General features: G+C 32.9%; 2 protein-coding genes and 1 long non-coding RNA gene across 4 annotated transcripts; 1 reads left to right on the forward strand and 2 right to left on the reverse strand.

The window, feature by feature from the left end:
• Positions 1 to 628: 628 nt before the first annotated feature.
• LOC102613210 (serine/threonine-protein phosphatase PP1-like) lies at positions 629 to 8,157 on the reverse strand. 2 transcript variants are annotated; one of them, XR_371721.4, is made up of 5 exons: positions 7,605 to 8,157; positions 2,064 to 2,623; positions 1,409 to 1,675; positions 872 to 960; positions 629 to 676 (listed from the first exon to the last, which is right to left on the reverse strand). XR_371721.4 is itself a non-coding variant. In XM_006487661.4 (4 exons), exons 1-4 carry the CDS (start codon positions 7,777 to 7,779, stop codon positions 940 to 942), a joined length of 1,023 nt encoding a protein of 340 aa, XP_006487724.1. In that variant the 5' UTR covers positions 7,780 to 8,156; the 3' UTR covers positions 629 to 939. The 2 variants fall into 2 exon arrangements, 1 of the variants encoding a protein (XP_006487724.1); XM_006487661.4 differs by having other exon boundaries at positions 629 to 960; positions 7,605 to 8,156.
• Positions 8,158 to 11,139: 2,982 nt separating this feature from the next.
• LOC107178131 (protein FAR1-RELATED SEQUENCE 5-like) lies at positions 11,140 to 13,448 on the forward strand. The gene is made up of 3 exons (XM_052432756.1): positions 11,140 to 13,086; positions 13,161 to 13,232; positions 13,318 to 13,448. The coding sequence occupies exons 1-3, from the start codon at positions 11,140 to 11,142 to the stop codon at positions 13,324 to 13,326; spliced, it is 2,028 nt and encodes a 675-aa protein (XP_052288716.1). The 3' UTR covers positions 13,327 to 13,448.
• A 219-nt stretch (positions 13,449 to 13,667) lies between these two features.
• Positions 13,668 to 15,994, reverse strand: LOC127899223 (uncharacterized). Its single transcript, XR_008051188.1, has 3 exons — positions 15,577 to 15,994; positions 15,081 to 15,166; positions 13,668 to 14,156 (listed from the first exon to the last, which is right to left on the reverse strand). It is a non-coding gene; the product is annotated as an uncharacterized LOC127899223 (long non-coding RNA).
• Between the last annotated feature and the right edge of the window lie 4,375 nt (positions 15,995 to 20,369).

The following is a 20,369-nucleotide window of genomic DNA, read 5'->3' on the forward strand; positions in this document are numbered from 1 at the left end:
CATGGTTTGTATTGTGAATATGCACGGTAGGAGCATTATTTCAGAGTAGCGTGACCAAATTTCGCTTAATTCATTTTTTTTTTACTTTTTTCAGAAAAAGAAAGCATTCGTCCGATTACAAATACATTCATTGGATGATCATGAGTCGATTCTACCATCCAATAAATGAATGCGACTGCGACTCCACTCGGAAGGAAGCTGTAACATTGCTCGGTTTAACTGAGGTTGGCTACCCTACGCTTGAAGAAAGACAACCCGATATTTGAAAAAACAAAAAAATGTTAAGCAAACCAAGCGTTGGCAATAAATTGATTCCAATGCAGAAGACATTCAAAACTTGCATATTTCTTCACATAAGTGTGTTTAAGCCTCAGGACAAAAAAAAAAAAAAAAAAAAAAAAAAAAGTTGAGATGTTCTTTACTGTGTTGGAAAGTGCTTTCAGGCAAAAAGCTCTACGATACTGCTTTTAAAAAAATATACCTATCAAACAATAATTCACAAAACAATCCAAGTGCCCTTGTAACCCCAAAAGCGCTTTCATCTATTTCATTCGAAAATTTTAGAAATAGACCAAAGCGCTTCCGCAAAAATCATCATAATTCGTGATAGGTCATTGAGAACGAAACATAGTAAGAGTTCTCCACATCCATTTTGCTGTGTACCTGAACAGAGAGTCTGCGGGAAATAATATTAGGCGTAACACACATGTTCAAAGAAGAACATGAATTGACCACCTTCTATCTTCAAACCAACTTTACGTCGAAGAAATAATTTTTATGCTTAGTTTCTAATGACTTCTTTTCTCTTGCTGTCGCAATTTTATACAATTCAAAATATTATAGAAAAATCAAAAAGACCTGAGAATATTACTTTAATTGCAGTCCCCCGCATGTGCATTAACCCACTGGAAGTTGGCCTCTATCCAGCAAACCAATTTGTCATACCTTACCAAGGAAAGACTGCATAGCCAGAAAATTATCGAGGTTAGCTAAAGATGTAATACATGAATATATGCTGACAATAATTGCAAGAATGCCTGACTGTGATGCTCTTATCAGACTTTACAAGACATTGTCCAGAAACATAAGATGAAACCAATATAAAGCCGATGCATGTTGGCTTCGAGTTGTAAAAAACTACATATGCTAACCAATATAATCAGGAGTACAAAATAACACTAGGGAAATGGGAAAAATAAAAAGCGAATAAAAGTTCCGCATTTTAAGAACAACAAGAAATTTCTTGGTTAATTAATGCTTTGAGATCAAGACTGGATATACAAAACCTGCACAACTTATTAATCTCAAAATGAAACTATATGCTAATGGAAAAATTTGAGTCAACACACAAGAATCTTCCATCATTGGTAATGAATTCATGTGTCAGAAAGGAGAAGTCTTTTTCTACCTTGACTCCTGCAGGTGTGTTTCCAGGCTTGGCTGTAGTTGTGCTTCCAAAGACATTGCCACCGTTGGAAGGCTTTGCAGTAGTTGTGCTCCCAAAACCGAACTTCGACTTCTTGTCTGAGGGCTTTAATATTTGGAAAGAGCACATTAGTGTCTCATCAACAGACATCATTGCACCAGCATTATCAAACTCCCCGCAATAATTAGGTGCTGAAAAAATAGTAACAAGCTGTCGGTTGGCAAAGAACTCATATCCATCCTCTACGACCTGCAAATAATAAATTATAAAATGTAAAACAAACAATTAAGGAGGTATGCACTAAAATAAAAAGGAATCATATCCTCTACAGTAACCCAAAGCACTGCACAGAATGGACCAACCAGTGCCAGAAGCAACCAGATCCAAAGCCACAGTTACACAGTGGAGGAGCTTAGACATTTAAAGGGAGCAAGCCCCAGTGGTACAACACTCATAGAATGCCAAAATAACAATAGAGTGATAGGCGTAGTATAGCTATAGTCTCACAAAAATTTTAAATGCTCCTCACTGAAATTTCATGGCCCATGGTATGCTTCCACAGCCCTAAGACTGGTCCTGAAGAGGATATGAACCCTAGTACTGTGGGAACTAAAAGGAACAGCTATGACAAGTAAACCTGGTGAGCACGACAAACGAGATCCAGATCATGCTTCTGCAGAAAGTCTGTCACTTTGTCAGCACCAAAAGTAAATGAAACTCCCCTATCATTCATCCCCCAGCCTTGAATATCTTTACTGGGATCAGACCAGAGAAGATCACAGAGCAACCCTGTGTCTGGTACATCAGTTGGGCGTTGTAAACTTCTAATTTGATCCAAACTATGTAGGTCAGGAGAAAGGCCCCCATGCATGCAGAGAATCTTCTCATCAATTAGAGCCGCCACTGGTAGACAGTTAAAACAATCTGTGAATGTCTTCCATAGCCTAACATTAAATCTTCTCTTGCACTCGTCATAAAACCCATATATACGGTTTATGGAAGCACATTCATGGTTTCCTCTCAAGAGGAAAAAATTTTCAGGATATTTTATTTTATATGCAAGTAGGAGGCATATTGTCTCCAGACTTTGCTTGCCTCGATCCACATAATCCCCTAAAAATAAGTAGTTGGCTTTAGGAGGTAACCCACCATACTCAAAAAGCCTCAAAAGATCAGAATATTGACCATGAATGTCTCCTGCATTTCATAAACAGATATCATTATCAGGATGGATGATCACAAATCTTTATTCAAAATGTTTTCAATAATGCCAAAACTAAGCCACTGGCCACAAGAATGAGTGCCATTGACGTACAAGGTAAATAAATTATCATGAACTGAATCTAACGGGTTTAAACTGAATTCTGATCAGTGGAGTCAATTAACTCCTTACAAGTATGTTTCAACTCAAACACGGCAGACCCACGTTTGAAATGTAGTCAATATGGAGCAGTACAAATTAAAACATCATATTCTTCTATTTCAATTATTTTTTTAAGTAAAGGACACGTCAACTTCCACACAAATATTGCATACAGCAAAGTTGACCAATCATACATCTTCTGAAGTGAGTAACAATGTGCTGGACAGCAGATAACAACACCTTTTTTTTTCTCTTTCGACTGAAATACATCAGCTATCATAAAAAATAGTGCACACAACAAATCTATTGATCACACTTATGTAGATATTCTCTACGACCTAATCTAAGTATCATGAAGTAACTTGGCCTTTTTTTTTAACTCCAAACTTCAACCATTAGTTGCATAATGTAGTAACGAAAACTTAATTGCAACATTGAGGACATTCAGCAACTTCAGGCAAACCTATACATTCAAAGAGACTAACAAAGAATGGGGCACAAACAATACATAGCTCTCTTAGTGCAAGCTAATTATTGTGAAGACTATTTATCTGCTAAGAATTGAATTTGAGTGGATTTTCCTACAGATCTACACACAACTCAACTTAAGAAGAATAAAAAGATAAAAAATAAAAATCCTATGGATTAAGAAAGATAAATGGAGATTTATTAGTATACATCCAAAATTAGAAACTCATTAAACAATCCAGGGGTAAAAATTGAGGAATAAGAATATAGCGTATCTCAGGATAAGACCAAAGACATAATAACAGAAACATTTAAGGCAAACCACTACAAAGTTTTTACATAATAACCCAAAGCAAAGCAAACCATTATAAAATTTTTACATAATAACCTAGAAACAAAACAGATGAAAATTGGGCAAGTCCATATCCCGAACCTCTGCTAGGAAAAATGTGTTCAGCAGACTCATGGCTCCAACAATAGAAATTAACCCGTACACAACGAAACAAATTAATTGATATAAAAAACAGTCAAAGACAAAGCCAACTAAGAAGATTAACTAATTTGGAGATTGAATTACATAGTTAATTTTACAAAATATAGCATAAACCCATTGTATTTCATAGTAAGCAACTGCACAAAATGCCCAGAGGCAAATTCATAAAGGAACAGTAGATAAAAGAAAAAAAAGACGAGGAAAAAAACAGCATGAAACAAACAAATCACCTAACACATCATGGGGAATTGACTTGTTAACGTTAAAGAGCAAAATAAAACTTGGCACCTTCATCCAAACAAGAACAGACGCTTACCCCTTACAGAGAATGGCTTAGGTTTTTCTTTAGAGTTTGAGGCTGATTTATAAGAATATGAAGAAGAAATGATTGTGGAAGTTTGATAGTGATCAAGGATTGAATATTGGACTTAAAATACAAATTGGTAGTGAGGGCTGGTTTTCGATCATAATGTTGAGAGACCACTAATGCCCAATACTTGTACCGTCTCACGTAAATATCCAAATTTAATAAACATGAACTAAATCCAGTGTATTGAGTGTTATTATTCAATGGAACATAAAATCTCTGGGTCAAATAATTCTAAAGTTAAACCAACAATAATCCCAAAAGCTAAAGTTGATAAGAAAGGCCCAACAGTATACTTCTATCACACAAAATTTGAAGATAGAAAAAAGAAGGGCCTTTTTGTTTTTTAACTGAAACTGAAAAAAGATTCAGTATTAACAATTCATAAATTTTAAAGACGTTGGTTTTCCATCTTAACACTGAAAACTTGGTGTTTATATATCCGAATATAATTAAGCCAAAATTTTAATTTATCACTAAATAGGAAAACAACTAAATAAGCTGCATAGTTTTATTTCCAATAAATGCTTATAATATTTATTCATTCCTTACCATATAAAAACCTATCCTTCATTATTTATTTATTTTTTATAGGAAACAGAGAAATTAGTATTAATAAGAACAATAATTACGAAATGTCAAAAAGGAGTCCACAAAAAAAGAACCCCCAAAAGATCACTAAAAGATCCATATGGTTGAGAGCTAATCAGATGACAATATAAGTACAATTGTTATATTGCATTTATTAAATGTATTAATTGTTATTCTACTTTTGTTTCTTTTATTCATTTTTACATATTTTAGAACAATGTAGTAACATTTGAAACAAAAAAAAACCTTAAAAAAGGCAACGATTTCGTCTATCTAGATGAATACTCCTAATCTGAACCCCTTCACATGAGCGAGGAAGGCATTGGATAATGGTTGATTCTTGAAATATTGACCAACAGGATTGAGCAAAGAAAACGTTAATAATCTATATGTCATAAATACGAACAATATCATTATAAGTATAATTTTACTTTAAACTTTTCTGTTTTCTATTTATGAATTATTATGTCTACAACATCAAAGTTTCCATAAAATATGAGTAGAAACATGTAAAATACTTAATAAAGGTGTCGGTGTCAAAGAGCCAGTGTTGGGATGTTTCTTCTCTCCAAAAACAAAACAACTTAATACCTATAATCAGATATGTAAAAAAGAAATACAACAATGTCATTTAGACATCAAGAATCAGCTGTATTATGATTTCCATCCAAATTTAGATATATTTTTGGGAATTTTTTTTTTTTAAAAAAAAAGGCTATTGAAGTATCACACACCAAGAGAAGAATAAATAGAAAAATAGAAAACACTGAGGCATTCAAACCCTCAACAATAAACTCAACATATCAACTTTAAACAAATAGATTCTTGACTGTTCTTAGTGACATTAAGAAACAAATCAAAAGAAGGAAACTCCCCAGAAGAAACATAAAAGACAAACTAAATTTCACGAAAGCATACAAACAGCTTCTCAGATGTCCTAAAGAACTCTGTGCTCAACCTAAAGACAGAAATGCCCTTGTGTTGCAGAAACTATGACACTACAATCAATGCAGTTACGCAACCGGTCATAGATTCCAAGCTAATACTCCAAAAGATGTCCTAAAGAACTCTATGCTCAACCTAAAGACAGAAATGCCCTCATGTTGCAGAAACTATGACTCTTCATTCAATCTAGTTAGGCAAGCACTCATAGATTCCAAGCTAATACTCCAAAAAACAAATCTAACCTCAAACTACCTGATAAACAGCTCAAAATGACATAATCCTCAACATTCTTCAGACATCCCATAAAGGTTGCACATCATAAATTCTGATTTTTAAAATTTTCACAAGCATAACAACCAACAACATTTTCACTTACCATATATGCATCAATCCCCATGTGGATTCCCCTGGCACCCAAAGAGGGGGGAAAAAGGGAAAGAAAATAGCAAAAAGGGAAAACCTGAGACAGGAGAAAGACATTATTTTTGGGGGGTGGGAGGAGGGTTGGCGGGTGTGGGGAGGGTGGAGAAGGGGTGGTAGGTAGAATTGGCTGGGGTGTGTTGGCTTATAAATGCAAATTGATCCAATTGGTTCAAGGAAAGAATATTGCTGCTACCGAAAGCTATAGAACAGCCTCTATAAGACCACACATTTAATCAAATTAAAAAACATACGCAACGCCCGATCTAAGCAGCCCAAAGCCATCAATACAGTGCATTGAAAAATAAATGTGACATCAACCGCTATATAGACAAGTTCTTTTCATTTACCAACTTTAATAGTAAATTTGTAGTATTAATTATATAAAACACACAAAATGACGTGAGTTAATGTAGGCAATAACACATAATTCATACATTAAGAAACATAAACTCACGGAGTAAATACAAAGCATCCTCCACTAAGATGCTTAATTGCAATCATCGCAACTTCCTTAAATGGAAGAGAAGTTCACAGAATTAAAACCAATAAATTACAAAAGCACCAGTAAAACTCAATCATTAATTGCAGATAAATCAGCTAATAACGTTCCACATTAAGTAGCCAAACCTCCCCGTCAACACCAATTGGGTTCACATCAACACTAAAAGAACCAATAGATCATCCAAAACCAACCCCATTTCATCAAGTACTCTGATAATCTAAAATTTGACAACCCCCTACCCCCAAAAGCGATATCTTTAATCAGTATGCAAACATGTCTTGGCGAGTTCAGAGAGAGAGAAACACACAGACACGCACAAAGGACTGGCATGCAGAGAGTTCAATCCTCAAAGTAAGCAATATATCGACAATGAAACCAAAAGAATTGGAAATAGAACACACTAAGTTCCTTGGAACACGAATTTATAAAAAAGAAGGGACAAGATCGGAAATCGGAAATCTCATAGATTACCAACAAATGTCATTAAAATTATCCCATGTAACCACTATGAAACCGGGCAAAAACTACCCAAAACAAGCAAGCACGTTACTCTGTTCCCTAAACCAAAATTAGGAACAATTAAGTCAATCAAATCACACACAATACATGGACGATCCCAAGGAAGGCCAAACATTCACTCACAAAACTAAGCATAATCAGTGTTAAACAATCAAATCATTTACAAAACAAAACAAAATAACAAAGAATCAAAGGGCAAAAACCAAACTACTGCATCACCATTTTTCACTAAGAATACACAAAATCACTCACTAAAACAAAATTACTCTAAAAAATCAAAATAAAAAATAATTACAAAAACCCTAAGGTATTCATTAAAAAAAAAAGAATCAGCTTGCGGACTAAAACAACTCCAAATGAAGCAATAAAACTATACCCAGTAAAAAAATAATAAAAAATAAATTAAAAAATACCAAAAAAATATAATTCATTCACACAAAACTCAAAACAAAAAGTGGGTATCTCATTAAAAATCCCCAAAAAAATAAATAAACAAAGTTAAGTTACCACAAATCTTGATGGGAGCTTCAAGCTCCAACAAATTAGGCTGTTTCAAGAAAATCTCTCTGGACTCAACACACAGCTGCCGGATCTCCGATTCTGATAACTGAACTTGCTTTCCGGGTCGGCCCCGGACCTCTAATAACCGTTTGATTATATCATCAAGAACAGCTTGCTCCATTTGTTAATCTGTCCTCGCTTCCCCTTTTCGAGCCTTCAGATTCTACAGATTTTGACCCCGTGAAAAAAGTCAACGGTCGTACTGCTGGTGATCGACTGATTTAAAGGAAGAAGAAGAAGAAGAAGAAGACAAAGAAGAAGGCGGTGAGTGAGTGAATAACATGGATTGAATTTGGTCGCTGTTTGGGGGTTTGTCAATGGTGGTGCGCTGCCGTTTTGTTTAAGAAATGGTGTCGTTTTGGAGAGATGGCGGTGGAAGAGAGTTTGAGAGATTCGCGTTTTTGCTTTCAAGGGGAAATAATGGTGTGATGAAGTTGAAAATTCCTTTTCGGATGAAAGAGAAAAAATTAAGAAATTAAAAATGAAAGCAAAAATTGGTTTACTACTCTACTCTCTTACATTATGGAAAAACTCAAGTAAACAATAATAATATTAAAAAAAAATACTTTTTTAAGAAAAAGATTAAAAATACTAAACGCTGACAAGAGTGTTGACAGAATTAAAATAAAATCGGATTTAATTTTTTTTCTTAGTATTTTTGTTAAATTTTTTTAATCAAAATATCATTTGCTTCTTTTTTCTTTGTGAGTATATGCACTGAAGAATACATCAAGTTATTGAAGAATTATGTCATAATTATCCAATTTAAACATTATTTATAGTTTAACAGTGATTTATGGATACCTTCTTTATGTAAAGCTTCTTTTGATGTGAATGATTGGTTTGTGAATTGGAAAAGATCCCTCCCTAAACATTTTGAATGTTCATTAGACATGAAAGCTTGAGGGGGTAGGTTGGTGGTCATGGCTCATGGGCACCTTTTGGAGAAAAAGCAGTGATGTCTTGTGGACCAACTAAGGTCAGGAGTGGGCATGGGGGAGCTTGTGGATTATCCCCACACTCAATAACTTTATAGATTTTTCATAAACAAAGTACAATGATATTTTATCTTCTTTTTTTTTGATTTGTAAACCGTTTGCATCACTTAATTGATTTGTTTGCTAAGGAGCTTTGTCGCTTTGTTTTAAATTTCAATAACTTCTTATCATAAAGAAAATGCAATAACTTGACTCTTTAAGGATTTTGGACTATCTTCAATAAAAACTTAGGACATTTAGAAAATGGCTAATACTAAGTTACATTCATGTAACTTAGGAGGATCCTTAAAAGATACATCATCTATCTTGAGATGAAACGATCATATGTACATCAAATGTTGCCCTAGAGTGAGGGCAATAAATGATTAATTATGTTTTACTTTTACATATTGAAAATTCAACAAAATGCCATATATATGCTCTTGTGCCATGTTTTACTTTGAAGCTTTGTTCTAATTCTTATCTACAACAGTCTTATCTTTTTCAAATCTTTTGTTTTTTGTCTAGTTTATTAGTTCATGTGCATTCAATCTCTGTACTATGGAGGCTTGGTACTAGACTTTGCGACCGATACTTTTTATTTTTTAGAGCTACATTAGGGCAGGTTGCCTTGCCTAGCCTCACAACGAAATAAATAAATAAACATACCATAATCACTTATGGTATGTTTACTTCGCGAGAATGGGAAAGATCGGAATTGGAATGGTTGGAATTAGAATAAAGAATGAAATTGAAAATAAGTTATTTATTTTGAACTGTATAAATCGAAATTAGAATAAACTGTATTCTGATTAATGTGTTTACTTTTATATTGTAATCGAAATAAATTGTTACTAACTTCAAAAGTGTCCTTAACTATTATGATTATTATTATTATTATTATTAGCGATATTAGTATTAGTACTACTACTACTATGACTATTATTATAATATAAATGAAAATAATACTAAGTAATAATAGTAATAGTATTAATAATAATAATTAATAATGGTAGTAGTAATAGTAATAATAGTAATAGTAATTATTATTATAAACAAAAATTATTATTATTACTATTAGAAGAATAATAATCAAATTGATAATAATGATAATAATTACTATATATCTTCTTACTATTATTAACACTATTATTATTATAATAAAATAAAAAATTATTATTACTATTATAGTAATATTATTATTATTGTTACTAATATTAGTAGTAGCGTAATTATTTATGATAATTGTCATCATAATTATGGTATTATAATATTGATTATTATTATTTAATTTTGTGATAAGGGCAAAGTCAAAATAATAAAAAAAAATAAAGAAGGACAAAGTGATTAATTCAAGAATGGAAATTCCAACTTCATTCTTGCTCCTCATTCCCAAAATTAATAGATCCCACAAATTTCATTCCTATCCTAAACACAAACTAAGCAAGTAAATAATAAAATCATTACTATTCCTCCATTTCAATCCTCCAATCCAAAAATAAATGCACCATTTTTCTTTATTTACAATCGATCAATCTCAAGAAACTCACAGTTTATCCTTTGACGCTTAATTTTTTTTTGGAAAATGCTATATTCCCCGGGTCAAACCCCGAATTAGTAAAACGGCGTCGTTTTGGCCTATTTTTTTTTCTTTTTGGTTGCATGAAGCGTCGTCGTTTTGGCTTGTAAAAACAAAACAAACTAAATGAAGAGGAGGGCAGAGGAAGTGAGGAACGAACAGATCAAGGTTTCAGCAACGAAATCAAAGTTTCAGCAACGAACGAACAGATCAAAGTTTCAGCAACGAAAACAGGTCTTCATATTCGATTTTTCAGTCACCATTGTTAAGTGAGGAACGAACAACTGTTTAAGATCTTCCTCTTCGATTTTTCAGCAGTTGTTTAAGCTCTTCCTCCTCGATTTTTCAGCAGCTATTAATACTTTCTGACATAAGACTAAGTTTCGGCATTTGCACAAGCTAAGGTACGGATTTTTCAGCACCTGTTGAAGCTCTCATTTTTGTTGTCAAGTTTGTATTAAATTTTCTTTTGGATTTTCTGTAACATTTTCGATTACGAAGATATTTGAATATAATAATTTCAGTTTCGATTACGAATACAAAATTTCTATTCGAATTTCTTTTATGGTAAGTCATGAAATTTTGCTCAAAAGAACAGTCGATAACATGCCCTCTAGTCAGTGAATTTTGCTCAAAAGAACCGTGTATGTGTAACCAAAAGGGATGCCTATGGACTTGTATTAGCTAGTTCGCGGCTTGCCGTTATTTGACAATTTCAATTTCCAATTGCATGCTTTTACAATAGGCTTGAATTGTTTAAATTTGAATCATGACTACGGACTTCTATTAGCTAATGTTTGCGGCTTGCCGTTATTTGATAATTTCAGTTTCCAATTGCGATGCTTTTACAACAATCTTGAATTGTTTAATGAATTTGCAATAAATAAATAATAATATACTGCATTGTTTAAATTTGTAGCAGTTAATGGATAATTTGGAGCAAGTGGAGGAGGTTGATGAAGTTGAAGAATTGGAGGATTTACAGGGGGTTACTTGTGGGCGAAACGGCAAGTCAAAAGCCAAAGACACTAATGTTTTGCGGCTTCAACCAAACCAAAAAATTGGATACAATGCTAAACTTGGAGGACGTTTGGATTTGGTTACCGGAAAATGGGTAATTGGAAATATGATTCTTGAACATAACCATGCCGTGAGTCCGAGCAAGAGTAGGTATTATCGATGCAACCGTACCATTAGTCCATTTGTTAAAAAGCAACTTGAGATAAACGACGAAGTTGGAATTAGAATGGCTCAAAGTTTTAAGTCCGTTGTTGTCGAGGCTGGTGGCTTTGAAAAAGTCTCATTCTTAGAAAAAGATGCTAGAAATCATATTGACAAGGTGCGGCGATTAAGGCTCGGAGAAGGGGATGCTGTTGCAATTCAGAGATATTTTAAGAAAATGCAAACAGAAAATGATGGGTTTTTCTTTAGTCTTGACCTAGATGATGAGGGCCGGTTGAAAAATATATTTTGGGCAGATCCAAGGAGTAGGGCAACTTATAAAGACTTTGGAGATGTAGTCACATTTGATACCACATACCTTACAAACAAATATGACATGCCATTTGCTCCTTTTGTAGGAGTTAATCATCATGGTCAATCAATTTTGTTAGGATGTGGGTTGATTTCGCATGAGGACAAGGAGACATTTACGTGGTTATTTGACACATGGCTATCATGCATGTCTGGCTCTCCTCCCCTTGGAATCATTACAGATCAAGACAAAGCGATGAAAAATGCGATTGAGATTGTTTTTCCAAACACTAGGCACCGATGGTGTTTATGGCATATACTGAAAAAGGTGCCTGAGAAGTTGGGAAGGTACGTTCAATATCATGCCATTAGAGTTTCATTACATTCCGTTGTTTATGATTCATATACTCCTGTTGAATTCGAGGAAGCTTGGCATGGCATGTTAGACAAATATGATCTTATTAATAATCAGTGGTTAAATGGATTATATGAGGAAAGAAATTGTTGGGTTCCATGTTTCGTGAAAAATTCTTTTTGGGCTGGAATGTCAACCACTCAGCGTAGTGAAAGTATGAATGCTTTCTTTGATGGGTATGTTAACTCGAAAACAACTTTGAAACAATTTGTGGAGAAATATGAAAAAGCAATGGAAAGTAAAATTGAGAAAGAATGGCAAGCGGATGCTAGGTGTTTTAGCCAACGGATGCCATGTCGTACCAGTTTTGCAATGGAGAAGCAAGTTGAAGCAGTGTACACTATTTCCAAGTTTCAAGAATTTCAGCAAGAGTTGGCGAATAAGATATATTGTGAGGTTTTCAGTTGTGGGGGATCAGAATATGAAGTTATTGAAAACGATGAACAAAGTAGAGAAAAAACTTTGAAAGTCTTTTTTGCCAAAAATGAGGGTGAAATTCATTGTGTGTGTAAAATGTTTGAATATAAGGGCATTCTTTGCAGACACGCCATCGCAGTGTTGTCACGTAACCGTATACAATTACTGCCTGAAAAGTATATCCTACGAAGATGGAGGAAAGATGTACGGAGATTCTACAGTAAAGTCAAAGTCAGTTATGATGCACGAAATTCAAGCATTGAACATCAGCGGTATAGAGAGGAGTGCACTGCTTTTTATGATGTTGCTGAGGTAGCTTCAAAAAATGAAGAAAGCCATAAAAATATTATGGGTTGGATTGAGAAAGCAATGAAGGATGTATCTCTGAATGTTCGAAGTGACGGTGACGATACATGCAGCTATGGTGGATCAAGAAGTTATACCGAAAACATACAAGATCCAGTAGTAACTCGGCGTAAAGGTCGTCCACCTACTCAAAGAAAGCAAAAGCAATTTAAGAGGCCAAAACAGAAATCGAATAATGCTTCGACTAGCACAACTGTGGAGGTAATTACGTTAATACATTCATTTTACATTAATTTAAAATATATATTTTAAATGTGTGTTAACCACATTTCTAGGACTCGGAGATACATGAATTTTCTTCTCAGGTGGCTACTACAGTCCCAACACAAGAGAGCCATATGGCACTGGTAATAATTTTTTTAATTTGTTGTTTCCATTCATTGTCATATGTTTGATAATTTACATTTAATTTTTTTGTTGGTTGTGTAACAGCTAGCATAACAAGCACCCTTCGAACATGCATTTTTCCCCCCTTACTATCAATCCTGGATGAATTATGGCGGAGTCCATCACGTAAACTTACAATATTTTCCACAACAAAATTTGGAGGAGGCTAATCGAGGGGAGTTTTCAAGCAACGAACCAAGCACATGATCGAAGTTAATTGAAGTTAAAGTTAGCTTATGTTTTATGTATTAACTTGGTGTATGTGTATGTGTATTTCGACATTTTATTGTTACACTTTGTAAGTTAAATTTGGATCTATTTGGAACATATTGAAATGAGTTGGGCCATATTATAAATTTGAGAAGTATTATTGGGGTCAAATTCTAAATTCATAATACTTTAAATTAATTCAAACAATTTGAAACTTATATTTAACATTAAAATGTTATTACATATCGTGAATTTAATGTTAAAAACAATACTTAAATAGAAAACATAAAACAACAATCACGATTAATTTAATAAAATCACTTCGTGGTGCCTCTCTCTTTCGAAGTTCGTCGTCCAACAATCGCCTCTGCACTTCACGTTCTCGCATGTGTTCAAGTTCTTTATGCAATAATTGACATTTTACGGACAAACACTCGATCTCCAAGGCCAGCTTCCTAACCTCATCCGCTAACAAGTTTATCTTCCCTTCGCTAGGTTTATGATCTTCTGCCCACTGAAAGTTGTTACATCTTCTACAAGTCCAAAATTTACGATTTGGATTTCTTTTTGTGCGTGACGTTAAGATCTCCATCTGATCACCACATCCATTACACATTTGCAATGAGCTTCGATTCTCGCTTGTGTTGGATGACATTGTTTGTGAAGCCATAGAACTGCCCAAAAAAAGATACAATTACATTTAATAATCTCTGTGTGTGTGTGTGTGTGTGCCTCTGTGTGTGTGTGTCTGTGTGTGTATGTGTGTGTGTCTGTGTGTGTGTGTTTGTGTCTCTGTGTGTGCCTCTGTGTGTGCGTGTGTTTGTGTCTGTGTTTGTGTGTGTGTGTGTGTGTCTGTGTGTGTGTGTGTGTCTGTGTGTCTGTGTGTGTGTATATGTGTGTGTGTGTGTATGTGTGTGTGTGTGTGTGTGCCTCTGTGTGTGTGTGTGTCTGTGTGTGTATGTGTGTGTGTGTGTGTGCCTCTGTGTGTGTATGTGTCTGTGTCTACGTGTGTGTCTGTGTGTGTGCCTCTGTGTGTGTGTGTGTTTGTGTCTGTGTTTGTGTGTGTGTGTGTGTGTGTGTGAGTAAAACACGGAGACAAACACACACACACACACACACACACACACACACACACACACACACACACACACACACACAAACACACACACACACAGAGGCACACACACAGACACATACACACACAGAGACACAAACACACACACACAGAGGCACACACACAGACACATACACACACAGAGACACAAACACACACACACACAGAGGCACACACACAGACACACACGTAGACACAGACACATACACACATAGAGGCACACACACACACAAACACAAACACACATTTCTAGATTTCCAGCTTCCAGATTTCCAGATTCAACTTCCAGATTTCCATCTTCCAAACACACACACGCACACACACACAAACACACACTTCCAGATTTCCAGATTTCTAAATTTCCAGATTCAACTTCCAGATTTCCAACTTCCAAACACACACACACACACAAACACACACTGGTGATTTTTAATTCCAAACAAACACATGCCATTAAAATATAAGAAAATGTAAGATTTATCACCTTGATTTGTCAGGGCCAAGCTTACTGCCAAGCTCCTGATATAGCGCCTCTCTTAACCTCGCTAGCAGAACTCAATTTGGAAGTTGCTAGTTTGATCCATATTTGAAATTGCACATGCCAAATCAAAGCAAAACAAATTAAAACCCCACGTTATAATTCCGTAACATTAACAAATTCTAGAGCAATTCAAGCTTAAATTGCAGACTAAATCAGAATAAATTCCAGACCAAATTAGTATAAATTCCTGACCAAATTAGCACAATTTCAAGACCAAATCAGCACAATTTCCAGACAAATTAAAGCACAAATTACAGACCAATTCAGCACAAATGCAGACCAATTCGAGCACACAAATTGCAAACCAACTCAAGCACAAATTTAATTTCAACCGAAAATTAAATAAAACGGAAATTGATAGCTTTCAAAATTATCCCCATTTTACCGTAACCTATCCCATTTTACCGTAACCTAGAAAAGCTAAAGATCGAAGCATTACCTGAGGCGGTGATAACTGTGACGGTTCGTGCGTTCAATGAGGGATGTGCGTGATGGCTACCACGTTGACGGTGACCGTGCCTGCGCGAATGCTAGACACTTCCAGATTTGGGTGGAAAAAGGAAGACAAGAAAACGAAGAGGGGAAGACGAAAACGAAGAGGAGGGGAAGATGAAAACGAAGAGGACAAAATGAATGGCAGAAAACGAATGCGAATTTACCTGGTGAAATGAATAGGGGAAGATGAAATCGGAGAACGAAGAGGGAAAAACGAAATCGGAGAACGAAGAGGGAAAAACGAAATCGGAGAACGAAAAGGGGAAAACGAAGAGGAGAGCTTTTGTTAAGGTGAAACGGCGTCGTTTCAAATAAAAGAGTAAACGACGTCGTTTTGCTTTAGTTTTCGGGGTTTGATCCGGGGCAAATAGCAGAACTCTTTTTTTTTAGCCATTTTTGGGACCATACAACTTCAAAAAAAATTAGTGTTTGGTATTTTTTTGCTTATCAGTTGTGGGTTTCCACGCAAAGGCAAACCTAGGTGAAGGCCTAAGGGCCCGGCCCTAGCTAAAAAAACAAAATATAAGTGATGAAATTGAAAGTGACTGGTGATATTTTCACACTGCCTTTTTTTTTTTTTGGCCTTTTTTCAAAAGCCGCCCCATTTATTAACGCATCCCATAAAAAAAAAAAAAAAAAATATATATATATAGTAAATTTACCCTAAAAATACCAAAAATAACCCTATTCATTTAATATTTATAGTATATATTTTTTTTTCATTTGGTTTTCTCAAATTTAGCTATTTAACACTTGAAAAGAATTAGATTTATCATTTTACACACAAGGATCTTATGCATAACTTATGCAGCATAAGTATAGTATTTGATAATTTATAGTAATTTTTTTCGGACAAACAATTTATAATATTTTCATTTACATACAAAAGTAAGTGAATCATTTTTACTTAAAATTTTTAAAAAAAACTTACTTGATTTTTCTTCTGAAATTCTTCCCATGGAGTAATATCTCATTCCTTCATCAATTCAAATATTATGTGTATTAAAAGATCTGTCTTGATTTAAGAAAGGATCCAACAAATAAGTAACAATATAATTTTTATTTATCTATTTATATTAATTATTTCACCAAAGGGTAACACTGTAATTACCCAAAAAAACCCTAAAAAGTGGAGTGGTTGATTAATATACGCCACTGATTTCAAGGTGTAGTTTGTTGGACAATTTTTAAGTGCTTAATAAACAGGGGTCCGCCTGTAATAAAGCGCTGCATAAGATACAGCGGAAGTTTAATTTTTTATTCTAAATTTATTGGCCGTTAGATTACTTTATAAGCAATCCAACGGCTTCGTAATTTTAGGCATAAAATAGGTCACCGAAACAGATGGTGGAACACTGGAATCGGCAAATATCCTGGTAATTATCACTTTGCTCCCTCATCTTTTAACTAAATATTAAAGACTTCATTTAATTTAGACGACTATCAAAGACCCCCTAACATAATAATATATTTTAAAACATGTAATGTTGTAAATAACGTGAATAATATTTATATTAGTGTAAACTATATTAATTATAAATCAATGCAATCATTTTTAATAATGAAATTGATCATAAACAACTTATATCATTGTTTATTATGACATTATAAATCTACAAATGTTTTGCAATATAAAAATTAGTGAGACCTCTTTAATTTTTTTTCTTTTGCAAATTTTTGCCTATTTGGTCAACTCTATATTATTGATAGTACCAAGTATTGTCATTACTCAAAATATTTTTGTTTTCAATATTATTTGTACTAGTGACTAATATAAATAGTACAATTTAGTTCTGGATATGGGTAACTATAAGATGAAAAATCTTATTAAAAATATTTCACACAAATTTCTAAGAAATTCATTAAATTACTTTTTATGGTCTCATTTACTCACTAATTTGAAGTCACAAAAAATTCTATGAATTGTTATAGGAGCTTATACATGATTACATGTAATGTTAATATTTAATGATATTGTTTTATTACTAGTATTATGATTAATGATACTATAACTCTTAATATCCATTACTAATGTTGTTAATAAGTATCTTTGTTAGCCTTACTATTATTATTGGTAAATTGAACACATATATGATAATTTTATCAATATCACTTTTCTTTTAATCAAAATGAGCATATGTTCTAAATATAACAACATTTTATCGTAATAAACTTTTTAATAATTTATTGAGAAATGTTGCTAATTATCATTGTAAATTATTGTCGACATTATATTATAAAAGCTAAATAATTAATAATGTAACTATAATATTACATTGTTATTTAAAATAAAGTATGTATCTCTTTGTATATTTATGGGAGTAGGTTTTTGAGTTAATATTCGGTGGATCGTTGGACTTTACCATAAAGTGCATGTATACAGATTATCAAATACCATTAAATTATAGTTTATAATGTACATATAAATTGTAAATTTAAAAATATTATATAATATATTACTCTAAATAGTATTCAATTAATTTTTTTTATTTTGATATAACACTAAAAGAATTTTGCTTCATCTAGGCAGGAAAACTACTGCCTAAATGAAAACATATTTACCCATTTTCACAATTTTTAATTCTAATAATTTTTGTATATTATTTAAATTTTCATATTTTATATTATTATTCTTGATACTTTTTTTTCAAAATAACTTTATTTATTGTTCAGAAACCTAAAAAGAAAATATAAAATTTATTTTTTAAAATTTCATCAAAAAACATATCCTTTAGGCCTAAGGTTTCGTTTGTCGCTTCATACATTAAAATATATATTTTTTAATCATTATTAATTTTTTTCACGATTAATGTTCTTAATTTTTTTCTTGTCTTGTTAAAGTTTTGTAATTAACTTAAATTGTATAACATTTTGAATTGTCATTTCATTTTTTTATAAGTCTTTTTTTTTAATGTTTTATGCTTCCAATATAGAATGATTGGCAAGGGAAAATATTGCAAAGCATTTGACGCAGAAACTGCTATTGGCATCCTCTCAAGTGGTTGAATCCAAGTAAGGCTGGTGAGCAGCCCAAGCTTCAGCTGGCTGTCTCCAGATCAAAGGGGAAATAGAAATAATAAAATTAGTTTTCTATAATCCCTTGGGATTATTTTATCTTTTTTTCTCTAATGGTGCATAGTTGAGTAGTGAACAAGAATTGGCATTGGTTGTAAATGAACTTTTTTTTTAATTTGTTCTCCAAAAGAAAGATGGTGTAGAAATAATTTCTCTTAAAAATTATAGCATTGAATTTTTCTATTAGAGAAAATTAATTTTAATATTTAATATATTTTCTTTTTCCTTGATTGCAATGATTTTCTAATGTGTTTATAAAATTATTGTTTAATTTGAGTTACTTTTATTGTGTTTAATGTACTTGGTAAAGATAAATTAATGGCGACTTAATAGAACTAGATTTAAGTCAATGTTACTTTGTCAATCTTAAGCTAAAGATTGATGAGAGATTAAAGAAATAATTTTTAAAACTAAATATAATGATGAAAATTATATGTTGCACAATTGTTTTTAAAAAAATCTAAGCACAATTATGTAAAATAATAAAATGAGCATTAATATGTAAAAGATCAAAAGTTTAAAGTATACATACGATTAAATTCAAGAAATACCATGAAGTAACAAAGACCGTTGGGGGCCGGGGGGGAGGGGAGTGGACTTATACAAATTCATAGTGTTGAAAAAAATTGAGGGTTGCAACAATGATTTTTCAAAATTATATTGTAAGTTGATATTTATTAAAAAAAAGCGGGGTCAAACGTAATTTACCTCAATATTTTAATGTTTTACTATAATAAAATGCGACTCGTAACAACCACCTAAAATGTTGGCATACAGTAAAAACATTTGGAATATAAAACCAAAAAAATGGTGGAAGTAACTATTAAAGAGCTGAACCCATAAATTGGAACGACTTACTGATGATTTGGTAAATTTCAATGGGAATTAGAGACATGAAAAATAAACTTGAAACACACACCTACATGTTGGAATTCAATAAAAAGTCTTGGTATATAGAACCAAAAAATAGTGGGAAAAAAGTGGGAGAGTTAACCTGAAAGTTGGAATTACGCAACGATAGTTTGATAAATTCCAATGGGAAATAGGGACTAAGAATTGAATTTGAAACTTTCACCCAAAATGTTGGAATTCATTAAAAAAAACCTGGAATATATAACTAAAAGGTACTGAAAATAAAAGTTGAAGAACTTAACACAAAAGTTGGAATAACTTATTAAGAATTTGATAAATTCTAATGACAAGTTGGAATCTAAAAAATAAATTTGAAACTTCTATTCAAAATATTGGAATTCATTAAAAAAAGTAGAAATATAGAACCAAAAAGTGGTGGGAACAAGAGTTGAAGAACATAACGCAAAATTGGAAACAGCTCACCCACAATTTGATAAATTCCAACTATAAGTAGGGATCCAAAAAGTGAAATTGAAACATACACCCGAAATTTTAAAATTCAATAAAAAAAGTAGAAATATAAAACAAAAAACTAGTAGGAAAAAGAGTTGATGAATTTAACCGAAAAGTACGAACAATTTACCAGGAATTTGATAAATTTCAATAGGAAGTAGGGATATAAGAAGTGAACTTGAAACATCCACCCAAAATATTGAAATTTAATAAAAAGAGCAGGAATAAATAACCAAAAAGTAGTGGAAATATGAATTGAAGAGCCTAACCCAAAACTTGGAATAACTTAGCAAGAAA

This window comes from Citrus sinensis, chromosome 8, assembly GCF_022201045.2.
Source record: "Citrus sinensis cultivar Valencia sweet orange chromosome 8, DVS_A1.0, whole genome shotgun sequence".
Lineage (NCBI taxonomy): Eukaryota > Viridiplantae > Streptophyta > Magnoliopsida > Sapindales > Rutaceae > Citrus > Citrus sinensis.

Coding starts and splice junctions, on each gene's coding strand:
- LOC107178131 (XM_052432756.1), top strand. CDS start 11,140: ATGGATAATTTGGAGCAAGTGGAGGAGGTTGATGAAGTTGAAGAATTG. Junction 13,087..13,160: donor CGACTAGCACAACTGTGGAG/GTAATTACGTTA, acceptor CCACATTTCTAG/GACTCGGAGATACATGAATT.
- LOC102613210 (XM_006487661.4), bottom strand. CDS start 7,779: ATGGAGCAAGCTGTTCTTGATGATATAATCAAACGGTTATTAGAGGTC. Junction 2,624..7,604: donor AGCTCCCATCAAGATTTGTG/GTAACTTAACTT, acceptor TATGAAATGCAG/GAGACATTCATGGTCAATAT. Junction 961..1,408: donor ACACACCTGCAGGAGTCAAG/GTAGAAAAAGAC, acceptor CTGGCTATGCAG/TCTTTCCTTGGTAAGGTATG.